Source organism: Phasianus colchicus, chromosome 6 (genome assembly GCF_987193195.1).
Source record: "Phasianus colchicus chromosome 6, bPhaCol1.hap1.1, whole genome shotgun sequence".
Lineage (NCBI taxonomy): Eukaryota > Metazoa > Chordata > Aves > Galliformes > Phasianidae > Phasianus > Phasianus colchicus.
The window spans coordinates 12,324,902-12,339,535 of record NC_143441.1 but is presented as its reverse complement, the minus strand read 5'-3'; the positions used below and the strand labels follow the sequence as shown (position 1 = coordinate 12,339,535).

The window sequence follows — 14,634 nt, the reverse complement described above, 5'->3', positions numbered from 1 at the left end:
ATACGTGTTTGCAAATAGATGTTACCAGGCATCCTACCTGTGCCGTTTATTGTCGAATAGTAAGAGTGGGAATACAAGACCTTCTAAGTTCCTCTGCTCCTTTGGCATACAGTATATAATAAGCTACCAGGACAAACACAAATGTTCATTGCTGCAGTCTGCAGCCTATTCATCCAAATATCATTCTTTCTGTGACCTTTCATGTAGTAGTTGTGTGTACTGTTTGAAAAAGCAGCAAATTTTGAGGTAAGGGAATTGTCTGTACATTCTCACTTACTTCTACCTGTTTTATTTCTGATGAAAGGTCCTGATTGACAGAATGACATGTAATCTGTTTAAAGAGCAGACTGGATGGATACTGCTTTGCAACTAATACTTCGTGAGGTTTTTGTGAGCTCTGAGTCAATATGAATGTCAGCGTGGGGAATATATTTAATCTTTCTGTGTAGCTGTTTTTATCAACCTTCTCCTCAGGCATTTATAAGCAGCTGATAAAGCTCTCAGTAGAACTTGCTGTGATGCATACTAAAACTGATTTGCCCAACCTGTCGCTTGTGTTATCTAGTAGAAGTTTAAGGCTTTAAATTAGTCAGAAAATTTAGAATTTGAATTGTCCTTTGGCTGAAAAGGGGGTGATCATCCCCCTCTATTCTGCCCTTGTGAGACCCCACTTGGAATACTGCATCCAAGTCTGGGACCCCAGCACAGGAAAGATGTTGAGCTTTTGGAGAGGGCCCAGAGGAGGACCACAGAGATGATCAGAGGGCTGGAGCACCTCTCCTGTGAAGACAGTCTGAAGGAACTGGGCTTGTTCAGCCTGGAAAAGAGAAGGCAGTGGGGAGACATCATTGAGGCCCTCCAATATTTAAGGACAGCTTATAAATATGAAGGAAAACAACTTTTTATATGGGGAGATAGTGATGGGATAAGGGGGAATGGTTTTAAATGAAAGGAGAGGAGATTTAGATTAGATGTCAAAAGGAAGGTTTTTACTGAGAGTGGTGAGATGCTGGAACAGGCTGCTCAGAGAGGCTGTGAATGCTCCATCTCTGGAGGCTGTCAAGGCCAAATTGGATGGGGCCATGGGCAATCTCACTGAGTACTTGATCAAATGTCTGGCAACCCTGCTGTGGCAGGGATGTTGGAATTTGATGATCCTTGAGGTCCCTTCCAACACAAACCCTTCTATGCTTCTATGATTCTATGAAAGAGTATGTGAGCATTACCAGTCTTTGTTCACTGCAGCCATTTTAGAACTGAAAAGGAACTAAGACAGCAACACTTCAGTTTTGAGCACTGCTGCTTGACTGGAAAAAAGGATAGCATTATAAGTGATGATTTTATGAGTATTTTGTGACCTTGACAGTGGTAACACAGTGGTAACAGTGTCTTTTTTGAATATGTGGCCCCATTAATAAATGGCATTTCATAATACCCCAGTGTGAACTCTGGCACGACCTCACTGAAGATACTCTGGATTCATATCAGAACATCTTCATTGGAAATTGTCTTCTGATATCCCTTGTTTGAACTTTCATGATATTTTTTAGATTCAGTACTGTGGTTATACAATGATGCTGTAATGTCAGCTGTAGGAGCAGAAGAGGTGCAGCATATGCAGTGCTTTTGTGAAATGCCTATTTTGCCTTCTAGTGTTCCTTCACATCCATCACAGATGAATCTAAGAACGGAGGCAAGACTTTGGTTTTGGTCTTTTTTGTGGAAAACGCATACAGTAAAACTTATTCATATAAATGTATTTCATCTGTGTTACCTCTACATATACATTCATCACTGAACAAAATACATGAGATAATTTTACATTGAGAGCAAGTAGCTAAAAGATGGAATTAAGTGCATCCTATAATTTAATAGTAGGTATTTTCATGATTTATTTAAAATGTTTGATAATGGATGCAACTTACAACTATTTCTTAGAGCATTAGAACACTGCAGTTTTGTGATAATGCAACCATTTTGTGATTACGATGTGGTTATTTACCAGTGTGCACTGCTTCATAGTGGCTGTAACATCCCTTAGCTGAGATTTGATCTGTGTTTCCAGCTGCCTTGTCTTGTGAGAACTCCTTGCAAATGCATCAGGTAAATTACACATGAATACTCTACCTGGCACTCAGACATAGATATTAAGGACTGTTTTCCTTTTCACCAGAAGTACTTATTTCTATCTCAGCAACCTTCTCCTCTCTCATACAGTACATTATTTAATTTCCATTAACAGGCACTCTGTGTGCCCATTTAATCAAGAGAATGAAATAACAGTACTTTTGATTCAAATTGTGATACAGTATAAAAATAAATACAGATGTTTCTGATATTCAGGCTCCCTTCAGGTGGACAATTGACAGTTTAGGCAAATGTTTTCTTGCACTGTTAATAATTTTCTACTAAGAGTATCATAATACATCTATTTACAGAACCAAATTGTATTGACTGCAGGGAGCACAGTGCTCTTTTTCTAAAGTCAATCTGAAGATTGTTATTTAAAGCAGAATCAAAGGCTTATGAAGAAGATATGGACTTAGCTCCCATGAGGTGATAAGGGAAATTGCATTGAGACAACAGAACAGAAGGTTAGCTTACTGCACTCTGCAGTGGAGAGATATAAGAAGCAAAAGGGAACAGTAGTAAATCACAGGGTGATGTCGTCATGAATGAACAGAAGGAGAGTAGTGTTATGTCTTACACATGCACTGTAAGCATCCGTGGTACAATAGAGTGATCTAGCTGCTGAAGATAGGCTCTAAACAGAAAAAACGTGGGGAGGTGAGATGCCTTTTTAACTACGGTTAGGACAGCATTAACTCCATGAGAAACCTCCTTAATAAGTGTTCTCCTGAAAGCATGGAACATATCTCTTTACACCCCCTTCCAAATAATCACAGCAGCTCAAGTGTATTCAATAAGTTGACTGTTCCACACACAGGTAGTTTTTAAATAGATATTTCAATTAAAAAAGAAAAAAAAAAAAAGGAAAACAAAAGAATGTGGAGGCATGAGGAGAATGGAAATTTCCTTATTCATAACTATTTCAAAGCCAGTAGAGCACCATGATCTGATGGCAACTGGGGAAAAGAGTGACTTCACTTCCAAGACACTGGGACTACAATACCTTGAAGTTGCTTGGAGCAACTAAAGGATGGGCTGGAAGTGTGCTGCAAGCTAAGCCTTAAGCTGGGTCCTACAGCACATACACCCAGCTAGCTTTGGCAGCAAGCTCACCAGAAAGCTGAGTTTGAAAACCACTCTATCACTCTAATGCATTCTGTCCAAAGAAAAAATATTCAAGGATGTGGCAAGTTTTCCTGCTCTTCAAAAGGCAATGTGTCAGAGGTATAAGGGCACAGTATTGTAATCCCACATGAAAACATTCCCACTGCAGAGAAACAGGGGAAAATGTGCCTGCATTTTGGTACCAGCAGTAAATGATACTCTCTTGATACAGTTATCTGTCCCAGTACTGCAGCATTACTTCTCAAATTTTCTGTATAATCCATAGAGTGACTGAGCATTTCCCAGTTATGTGCTGCACTAAGTAACCCAAGTGCATTATCAATAAGATGATTCTGTTCCAACCATACCTTAAATATTTTCTGACTGACAAATTGTGTTTCTTTATCATGAGAGCGTAATTATGTTTGGAAAGGGTATTTGTGCATAATCGTTGTGTCATATTTATCATAATGGGTAGAAAGCTAACAGAATAACTTTTTCATAGAATCAGAAGATTACAATGGAGTGCTGAGTCTTTTTGTGGTGATAAATGGTGCTGACTCTATGACTGCCCTTGTTTAGTCCCTGGTGGTATCTCTTCACAATAACATTTCTACTTACATTATGCCCTTTACTTTTGCTTTCATCTGCTCAGCATTTTGGCTGCCAGATTTTACAAAAACAAAGAGAATTGTATCATTTCTTCCCAAGAATCCTTTTATTTGTATCTCTGAGCCTGAAATGTGATATTTGCATGTGTGGTAGTAGCAAAGTGTTCAAATCAACTGATACTCTATAGCAGTATCAGATCAAGGCCTGTTCTCAATCACTAATAAGAATTCAGCAGTCATTTATCTACACAAATGTACACATATATTTGCTTTTTCAAGGAACTCAGATTGATTCATAAAAAAAAAAAAGTGAGATAAGGAGGAAAGCTAAGTAGTATAATTCATTGCACATGTTGTGGGTGCCAAGTGTTTATAAGGACTTCTAGAAGAATTACATCAATTTATGCAAGGAAAAATCATGTGGGCTGTCACATTTATGGTACCATTTCTGGTGCAGGAAATTATTGACCTGCAGATTGTTGGAAGCTGATGGAAGTTGGGAGACACTATGCCTGTTCTGCTCAGTCAGTTCCTTGTGATGGCCATAGACAGAGAGATGGGAGGACTCAGTGAGTCCTCTTGCCCTGTTCACCCAGGATCAGGTTTTAAGCTCAGGCTCTGGCTCTTAGGGCCCCAATCAACCTATACTGTAGCTGCATGTCAGCTGTGCCCATGCCTGGCTGTGGACCCTGCTAATGGACATATCTGAAACCATGCTGGGATAATGAAGAAGTGCACAACAGCAATCAACAGATCGTCCATCAGTATATGCAGAGTTCAGATTAAGAACAGTTAACAACACTGCGTACTTTGCAGTTGGAATCTGTTCATCACATTTGCTTGATGAGAAAGAAAATCTGTGTCCAGTTTTCTCTTCTTGACTTCCCTCTTTGAGAATTTAGTGGATAAGGTTAAAAGGTATAAGGTTAACAACCCTGTCAAGTGATCATTTCTGTTCACAAAAACATAATTCAAGTTTCATCAGCCTTTCCTATCAATAAGTCTCAGTGCTGGGAAAAGGATTGTTTCTCTGTTACCTTCTGGCTGTGCAAGAATTGAACCACATGAAGTCTCAGAATGAGAAAGTACAAACAGCAAATGAATGAGGCAAACTGAACCCCTCAGAGAAGATCTTATGTTAATAAAACTTTTAAGCAGTTAATATTGCATCTGCTCCATAATTTGGTTCACCATAATTTTTGTTTTAATAAAAAACATTATTCATTTCTTCAATATGCTGAAACACCCTCTCTATAATTACAAAGCTTTTTTTCTATTCCACTTGCAAATTTTGAATATCTTTTCTGCCTCCTCATATTTGCACCTTCCTGGGCTTAACCTCAAAATCATTCTTTCTGGCCAATGAAATGTTATTTCAGCTCTTTTCTTTCCTTAAAAAGAAAGTTCAGTTTTTGTAGTCATCATATTTGATTCATTTGTATTTTTGTTAATTCAATTCATATTTTCTGTTGTGCTTATATCCTCCCCCTATATTTTGGGTCAGAAGCATTATAAATAAATAATCATTATTTCTCTGTCTGTCAGGATAACTGCTTATAATAGCCTGGTTTCTAATTCCTTAGAGTTGATTAAAGACTTATGCCCTGCAGCATACACTATTGTATCCCAGCTCGTACCATTTCTCATGAATGTCCCCATTATATGCTTATGTGTCCAATCTTTTTGTGAATCTGATTAGCATTTGACCTCTGAGATGACCTGTGGCAAAAAATTCCACATTTTAATTACTTCCTATTTTATTCAAAAGAAAACGTAAAAAATTACTTCTTTCCTGTCTTTCAGATATCCTGTGACTTGGTTTTTCCCCTGCATGGAGTAAAAGCAAAGAAGGCTCACCCTTTCTTTGCTGTACCTGTTTTGTACTGTCTTTTATTTCCTTCTGTGTCTCTCTTCTGACTACTCTAAACAGTTCACAACTTTTCAAGTAAGAACTTCATACAAAAGCTTTTGTATTCGTGAACATTGTCTGTCTCATATTTTTTGTGTTTCTGCAGCTCTTTTTTGTAAGATGATGATACATCTGGCTATGGGCACTCCTGGTTAGACACATCCTCAGGTTCTGAAATAAAAAATAAGACTGCAAATACTGCTCTGTCTCATTCTCTAGGCACACTTTTTTGATCATCCATTCATAATGTGTGCAATCTTCTCTGCTTGATGTCTTTAAAGTGGCTGCATATCATCTGCACTAGAGATCCAGGCTATCCAAAACTGACAGATAATTCAATCCTAAAATATTTCTTAGGGCATGTAAAAAGCAGAAAGAACAGATTGACATGCAGCTGCTAGGAAGAGTGTCCTTTGATATATAAGCAGAGAAAGCCTAAACCAAGAATAATTTTCCAGAATCCATTTTCTGAGTGTCTTTTTACTTTCAAATATCATTCAAGTCAGACATTTGCCAATTTACAACATGAAAATTCAGAAGCCTGTTGGCCAAGCTTTTATTCTAAACTCCAAACTATTGTGCTGGTTCTTCCTTTTGCTATATGTAGGTTTCCAACACATTCTTCTTTTTGTCTGATCAGTACAGAAACAAACCAGCCTTGGACCTAGGCCTTTAGAAGTTGAGCTTCTTGTGAAGTAGGGTACATTTTTTTCAGTAGATGCTAAGCAGATGAACTGTTAATTGCACCTGGAATTCCAGGTGCTCAGTACTTCTTGGTCCTTACTCTCCACCAGCTTTCAAATCATGTATGTATATGCTTTCAATTAGATCCTATATAGCCTATCACTATTAAGATTCACACTGACTGCTCTAGGATAAGTCACATAATACGCTTACATAATACCCTATACTTGCTTGCTTGCTTCACCAACTTCAAATCTGAGATCTTCACAAAGATAATAAGAAAAAATAAATAGAATTTTCTAGGAGTACTATCCATAAACCACAAGACAGTTTAGATCTTCTAAAGCAAGAGGGGTCCCCAAACTGCCCCCTTACAAAGCCCATGTCGAAGTTCCCTTTCTTTCTCCCATGGCTACCAAGGGTTCCTTTGGGAACGCTTAGAAGGGCTTCAGGGAAGGAAGGAAAAGATTAATTTTAGATTGTGAGAAGACAGGAGAAAAGGTCAATTATTTTTGGTTCAATTCAAATGCCTGAATTGTCTTGGGAAGGATAAGTGTGTTTAAAAAAGAAAAAAATATTTACATATGTATAAAGCTGTAAGGAAATATAGCAGGACATACTTCACAACAGGTTTAAGTAGGAGAGCTATGTTAAGAGAAGAAGCTACTTCCATTTCAGTGAAGTATAATTATGCTTTCTTAATTTAAAGGAGAGTGAATTGCTGGGATCAGACTCAATTTGAGAAAGACCTTCCCCTTTATTTGGTGAAGAAAAGTGGTAGTAGAGGGGAAATTTTATATGATAGATATCTAAGCACATGCTGCGTACCACCTATGTATTGACTGCTAGAGAGTAAAGAATGAAATAATCACTGTCTCATTGCCATTTTATGCCAAAAATATGTTTGTTAAATACTAGCCTTGCTTGAGAACTTTGGAGAAGATTTCTCCCCAGCTTTCCCAGTGAGGTATACATGCACTATAGAGTACACATTCATGAAGCACTCTGTTACCAGTATATTTCTTTCAGTTCGCTGAGCCCTGGAATGTCTCTTTCTGTTGTTCACATTTGACTTTGGATTTTGCATATCCTGTTCCATAGAGTGGAATGAGATTTTTTTAGAAACATGATATTAGTATGTGGCTTTCTGCATTTTGATACCATATTATTAGCATTATAAGCTCTGCAGAGAAGGACCTCAGTGTTCAGGTTGGCCATGGAGTGTGCCCACATGGCCCTGAAGGCCAGTGGTATCCCAGGTGCATTAAAAAGTGCATGGCTGGCAGGCCAAGGGAGTTGATTGTTCCCCTCCCCTCTACAAGCGGCCACAACTGGAGTACGGCATCCAGTTTCTGGACTCCTCAGTTCAAGAAAGACAGGGAACTTCTAGAGAGAGTCCAGTGGAGAGCCTCAAAGTTGATGATGAGGGTCCTGGAGCATCTTCCTTGTAAGGAAGGGCTGGGAGACCTGGGGCTGTTTATCGTGGAGGGGGATCTTATCAATGCTTATGAATGCCTGATGGATGGGAGTCAGTGGATGGGGCCAGGCTCTTTTCAGCAGTGACACCAACTTGGAGTTCTGTTCTGTGTCAGAAGTCTGCATGTTTCTTTTTTAATTGTTGTTGGAACATTCACTGTCATTGATTTATGCTGTGAGGTGACACTATGAAAAGGTCTCAGGATGAATGGATACCCACATGTGTTTCTTGTATGTTTTGAACAGTGTCTCACCACCCAGAGCACAGCCCAAATACAGCCATTGTGATGACATTGATCATTATGGTTATCTCTTGGAGCGCTTCTGAAATCTGCCTCTTTTTCTTATTTATGGAGAGGAGAGTGTTGATCATTAATGTATTCATCATCTCTCCTCAGAAAAAACAAATTATTTAGGTGCTCTGTGATCCATAAGGACAAAATAGAATAAACTGTATAAACGTGATGGTCTGGTGGCGATGGTTGGCAGAGGGGGAGAAAGCAGCACTGTGTGCGTGGATTGCCAGCTCTGTTTTGAGTAAAACTGAGACTTTGTGGAACAATCTTTTCTATTTTTATTTCTAATTGAAATGGCTGCTAGTGCCGCCGACGGCGCAGCCTCTTGCAGGGCTGGTCTGGATCACAGTCACTGTCGGCTCTTCTCTTGCGGGGATGCCGAGCCCCCCCAGGTGAGCGGCCAGGAGCTGAGGAGCCGCTGCCCTCAGCAGAGGGACCTGCTGCTGTGCCCTGCTCCACCTCCTCATGGGGCTCCTCCGGTTCCCTCAGGATGTGCACAACAGGGCAGCCATGAAGGACAGCCTCTGGTGTGCTGGGCCGGTCCTGTGTGTTGGGACTTGCGGGCCGTGAGGTGAGGGTTGCTCGTGGGGAGGCTACGGGGCTAGGAGCAGCCACAGGGCTGTCCTGCTGCTCCCTAGACATGTCAGCATCCTGGAGGCCCAGCTGCCTGAGGGCCTCCTCACTGCACTGGCACACAATGGTGTTGATGAGTCCCTGGATGAGTGCCTCTGCTCTGTCCTCCACGACAGGCCACACCTCCTGGACCAGGGCTTCACTGTCCAGCCCAGCATTGCACAGAGCATTCAGGATGATGCTCTCTGTTGACAGTGCTGGCCACCACTGTGCCCCAAAGATGACTCTCAGCTCTTGCCGCAGCCAGGGCAGCACAGGGTCCAGGATCTGCTGGTGCCGCCTGAACAGAGCTGCCCAGATCTCAGGCAGGAGACCACCCACTGTAGGCTCATCTTCTGCCTCCTCAGCCTGCAGCTCCTCTACTTCCTCAGCCTGCAGCTCCTCTACTTCCTCAGCCTCGTCTTCATCTTCCTCCTTGGCCTGCTGCTCTTCTGCCTCCTCTGCCCATTGCTCTTGTGCTTCCTCAGCCCCCTCTTCACCTGCCTCCTGAGCATCCTGCTCTTCTGCTTCCTCATTCTCCTGCTCCTCTTGCAACAGCAGAAAGGGCAGTGGAGATGGTAAAGGGGACAGTGAAGGAGACGGCAAAGAGCTGTGGGGGCTGTAGCCAGGAGCAATGCCTGCCTGGAAGCAGGCGGGTACAGGCTGTGCTGGGGGCCAGATCACGAAATCCAGGTCTTCGTCGTCGTCCCACTCAGCAACCCTGACGACAGTCATGACCATCCTGCAGAGTGGGCAGCTGTTGTTCTGCTTGGCCCACCGCAGGATGCAGCCCAGACAAAATTCGTGGCAGCAAGGTACTGCATAGGCCACGTCCTTTCTCTCATCACGGCAGATGGGACACATCCATGCCTGCTCTGCTGCCATGATGATCACGCTGTGGCCTGCTGGGGTCAGAAGATGAGGATCTGCTTCCCCCTCACCAGCACCACAGTGATGAAAGTTGCGCACTGCAGGAGGGAGAGAGGCCACAGTCAGTTGCTGTCCCAAGGAGAGGCAGAAGAAAACATCCAAGTCTCTCATCAGGAGCCCCTCCTGGCCCCAAGCCTGGGCCACCCCATTCCCCACACACACTCCCAGAGGGTGAGACTCTGGCCCTGGCAGCTTCCCACATCCCAGCACTCACCCCATTGCCACCCTGGGGGATGTGTCCCCACTCAGCTCACCTCAGTTGATGCACGTGCGCCTCGCAGGACCCTGGCTGCCTGAGCCAAGCAGGCCAGGGAAATGCAGGTGATGGCTGTACAGATGGGCACTGAGAGCTGCTGCCCACAGTCCCCAAAGCACAACCCAACACTCAAGCCAAACGCTCGTTCCACCTCCAAGCCTCGCACACACGCTCAGCAGGAGTCCAGGCACGAACAAACTGGACAAGGCTCTGCCCACGCCCAAAGGTACTCAGCGAGGGTGGTGTGGTCACAGTCCTTCGCTTGATGATGTCACCACCTGTTGCTCTGTGATGTCCCTGCCTTCCATCTGCCCACACAGTTTTCTCACCAGCAGCCCCTTGCATTCGTGTGTCTTCATTTGTAGTTGGGGTCCCCTCAGTGCCACTTCCACCACTTCCACTCCCTGCCCTCGCCTTTTGTCTTCTCCTGGGTACTGCTGCTTCCCAGCAGACTCCGAGCCCTGGGCTGTATATTCCCAGAGGCCCATCACGTGCTGTTATACCTCCCTCTATTATGTCCAATGCGATTTCTGAAGTTTCAGTAAACACCAGTCATTTCCTCCCCCTTGTTGTTGTGTGTGGGTTCTTTTTTTTTTGCATTTTAAACTTACCTTCAAGATCCACAGCTTCTGAGATTTGCTTCTTTTCCTTGTTCTTGTAGAGAAGAGTGTTTGTCATTAATGTATTTAGTACCTCTTCTCAGCAAGCTCATGCCACTCATAGGGCTGTGATCAGTGGCAGAGTGCAGTTGGGGGCCTATAGCTATCAGTGTTCCCCAGGGCTTGGCACTCGGTCCAGTCTTGATGCACATCTGTGTCAGTGATCTGGATGAAGGGGTAGAATGCACCCTCTGCAAGTCTGCTTATGATACGAAGCTGGGGGGAGTTTCTGTCACACCAGAAGACTGTGCTGCCATTCATACAGTCTTGGGGAGGAAAAATCGCATGCATCAGTACGGGTTCGGTTCTGACCTTCTCTGCAGAGAAGGAACATGGTGAACTGGAGGGCAACAGGTTGGCCATGAGCCAGCAGCGTGCCCCTGTTGCCAAGAAGCTTCCCTGGAGAAGTTCAAAACTCTCCTGGACACTACCCTGTATGATCTACTGTGGGGAACCTGCTTTAGCAGGAGGTTAGACTACGTGATCCTTAGAAGTCCCCTCCAACCCCTATGATTCTCCAATTCTGTGATGAGTCTCTTGTCCCCAAATACATCTACAGATATGGGCCTTGTTGCTCAGTATGCTGCTTTTGTAAAGCTTATACTTTCATTAAGATTGGGTTTTCTAGACAATTTGACCCTATAAGTCTGTGTCTTAAATAAACTAGGTCATTACAGACCAGGACTGTATCGTATTTGTAAGTGTTCTCCACCTGAGGCAAATTTACTCTGAAAATGACTTCAGATTGGACTCGTGAGTGAGAGATGGAAAACATTCATATTCACCCTGGATGAAAGCTAGAGGCGCAGACAAGATGAGCTGGCTGCCAGGTTCACAAGCAGTGAATTTCAGCCTGTCCTTTCTAACCTACTCTCCTGTCAAGCAGCTAAAACTAACACACAGCCCAGTGTACAGCAAGGAAGCTGCTTTCACTCTCCTCTGAGACATGTGTGTAATTAGTTGATCTTTTCTGTTCAGACAGTTAACAGTCCCCAGAATATTTTGTGTTTAATAGACAAAGAAAACACAGTGGATTTTTGTTATCTAACTCTAGCGTGGCTTCTTGCTACTGTGTGTGGGAAGTTCCTTGAGGAAGAATTGAGGAGGAAAAAGCCTTTCATAATCCTTTAAGATGAATACAGAGTTTCCTGGGCTACAATGTAGGAATAATTAGCAATGAAGCACCAGTGGGGAGAGACGTATCAAATAGGATATCACTGGATCAGTATTTGGTCTGGTATTAATTAGTGAAAACACCAATTAAGGTTTCTATTAAAAAATCTGGAAGATAAAATGAAGTTCAAATTTATAGAGGCCAACTAGCTACAGAATGATTGATCAAGAGATTTTAGAGTAAGAGGCAACTTTTAAATGGAGTAAGATTTTAATTTAGATAAATGTTAAATAATACACGAGAGGGTGACACTCTGTAAAATGGAAAGCTGCTGTTTAAAGATTGGTAATGCAAAGAGCTTAGGAGAGTGGGTAACAAATGGGGCACAAATCCCAATACCATAGAGCTTTAAAAAGACAAATAGCTTTCCTGCCTGTACAGCAAAAAGAGAGGTTGTTTGTAGGACAGTGGCCATGAAATCGGTCTTCTGTGTTTTCAGTGCGGCAGCGCAAGTGCAAGGCTACAAACTCTTGATCACGGTAAAAATAACAGCCAACCAACCAAACAAAAAATATCTACTACAAGTTCCATACCCCTGTGTATGGGAACTGTTGAGTCAGGGCCTGGAGCACTGATTGATCACCTGAGGCAAGCACTGAGTCAGCCATGGAGCACAGGTGGAGGCAATTCAGCTGTGTGATGGAATGGGTGGAGCCTGGCTGCACCTCTCCTAGACCCCATTTAAGGGCTGACTGCCATGAGGAAGGGTCTCTTTTTGGAGATTCCTCCCTTGGGAGTTTTTTTCTGTGAGCCTAGTCCACGGGTGAGTTTTTTTTTTTTTTTAATTATCTTTTTCTACTGTGGTAATCCTTCTAGTTATATGACCTGTAAAATACTATCCTAACCATGCCACTCTGCTAATTGTATGTTTGTTGATTGTATCTTCTGTTTGGTGGGGAAGGCTGGTGAATGTGCATATAACTTTACCAAGGAAAGAAGCTCTGAGAAACAAGTGTTGCTGTTGAGTTTCTTTTTATAGCTGTGGATATTGTTCTAAGAGTGATTTCATCCAGGTTGAACTACCATGTTGGTTATCATAGCTTGATGCTCTTGAGGAATGAGCTGCCTCTTGGAAGAAAGATGAAAAGCAAATTGCTCTTTGCATGTGTGGAAGAGATCAGAGGTAGAAAAATCTCAAAATGCTTCAGTGTTTAGGAATTACAGACCAGCCATCTGGCCTCACAGTGCCAAGCTAACTATTTGCAACAAAGTACATACTGCATAAAGCTATTTGTGTGTCTGCATGCCTGCACACAAAGATGTTGTATTACACTTAAGTGTTATGAAAACTGAGATACGTCTTGTTGGCATTACACCAATGACAAACCTATGCATATAAAAATCACAGTTTACTGGTGACATTTTAAAGTCTTTTTTCTCCCCCTTTTAAACAAGATCATCTTATATAGAATCAATGCTATCACTAGTATATGCTTAGGACTTAATAGTAATAACCTGTGATTTTGCAAAATTGTAGAACAGCTGAGGTTGGAAAACTCCTGGAAATTGTCTAGTGCAACCCCCTTGCTCAAAGCTGAGTTAGGAGGGCTGCTCAGGGTTGTTTCCAGTCAGGTTTTGTGTATGTCCAAAGTTGAAATACTGGAAGCCAGTGCTCAGAAAGTTTCATCACTGTTTAAAGGAGTCAACAGGTGGTGACATCATCAGAGTTTAAAGGAGGAAAAAAAAAAATAATTGGAAACTTGTGTGTTTTTGCTTTGTGTCCATCACCTTTTAACTATGCACAGCGTGCTGCTGGGAAGTCAGTCTTCTTCACTGTCCTTCCCACTCTCATCTCCAAACCCACCAGGTATTTAAGCATGTCAGTACAGTCCCACTGAGCCTTCTACAGGCTCAATAGTTCCAGTTCTCTCAGCCTTTTTTCCCATTACAGATGTTCCTGTCACTTGATTATCTTTGTGCCTCTTTTCTGGGCTTGGTCCACTATCCCCATCTCTTTCTTGCACTGAAGAGTCCAAAACTGGATGTGGAACTAAAATGTATGTTTTCTGGGTGTGTCTATACATGTATACATGTGTGTGCGTGCAGCTCTATAGCTGTATATGTACATGCAGATCTATATCTACATACATAGTTTGCACCCAAAAAAAGAATTTGCCTCTTGTATAACAGAATCTGAGTGCTATTTGAGAGCTTTAGTTGTTATTGATATGTTTTTATTACTATCATTAAAAGCTGTTGTAATACAGAGCAGATGTTGTTGAAGTGCTGTGTGCGCTGCTAAATTCACCTTGACTGATATCATATGCTTTTGTTGAACAAACAGGTGAATACTATTCTTCTTGATATTGTACAGTTGCCATGCCAGACCTCAGAAGCTTATTCTCTGTTTTTTGTTGAGTACATAATGGATCACTGTTTTAATCTAAATTCAGTTAATTCCTAGATGTTTCTCTTTTCCTTTTAAGTGTATTGTGGCACAAGGAACCAGTTTTAATAAAAACACAGTGTACAACAGAAAGAAACTGTTCTTTCAGGTATCAGAATGATCACTTGGAGGTTTTTTTGCCATGTTATTTTGAACTGCGGAAATGAGAGTTTTTTCACTAAAACTTTTACACTAAAGCATTCTGACAGCTGATTCAGTATGTTGAAAGCTGTCTTTGCTTTTCTTGGCTTGCTATTGCCTTCCTTGAAGGAAGAGTGGAAAAACATATCACTGCTCTTGTTCATGAAAATTTTTCTAGTTATTGAAGTATTATACTGGCTTTCTTATTTATCTCTTTGTTCCAGTAAGGGATCTAGAGGACTGTTAAAGAAAACATAGAATTCTGA

General features: G+C 42.1%; 1 protein-coding gene across 1 annotated transcript; it reads right to left on the bottom strand.

The window, feature by feature from the left end:
- Positions 1-8,033: 8,033 nt before the first annotated feature.
- On the bottom strand, positions 8,034-10,434 carry LOC116227159 (E3 ubiquitin-protein ligase Topors-like). Its single transcript, XM_031590297.2, has 2 exons — positions 10,007-10,434; positions 8,034-9,790 (listed from the first exon to the last, which is right to left on the bottom strand). Exon 2 carries the CDS (start codon positions 9,705-9,707, stop codon positions 8,511-8,513), a length of 1,197 nt encoding a protein of 398 aa, XP_031446157.2. The 5' UTR covers positions 9,708-9,790; positions 10,007-10,434; the 3' UTR covers positions 8,034-8,510.
- Positions 10,435-14,634: the final 4,200 nt, after the last annotated feature.

Excerpts from the sequence above, each read along its gene's own strand:
- LOC116227159 (XM_031590297.2), bottom strand. The coding sequence starts at position 9,707 with ATGGCAGCAGAGCAGGCATGGATGTGTCCCATCTGCCGTGATGAGAGA.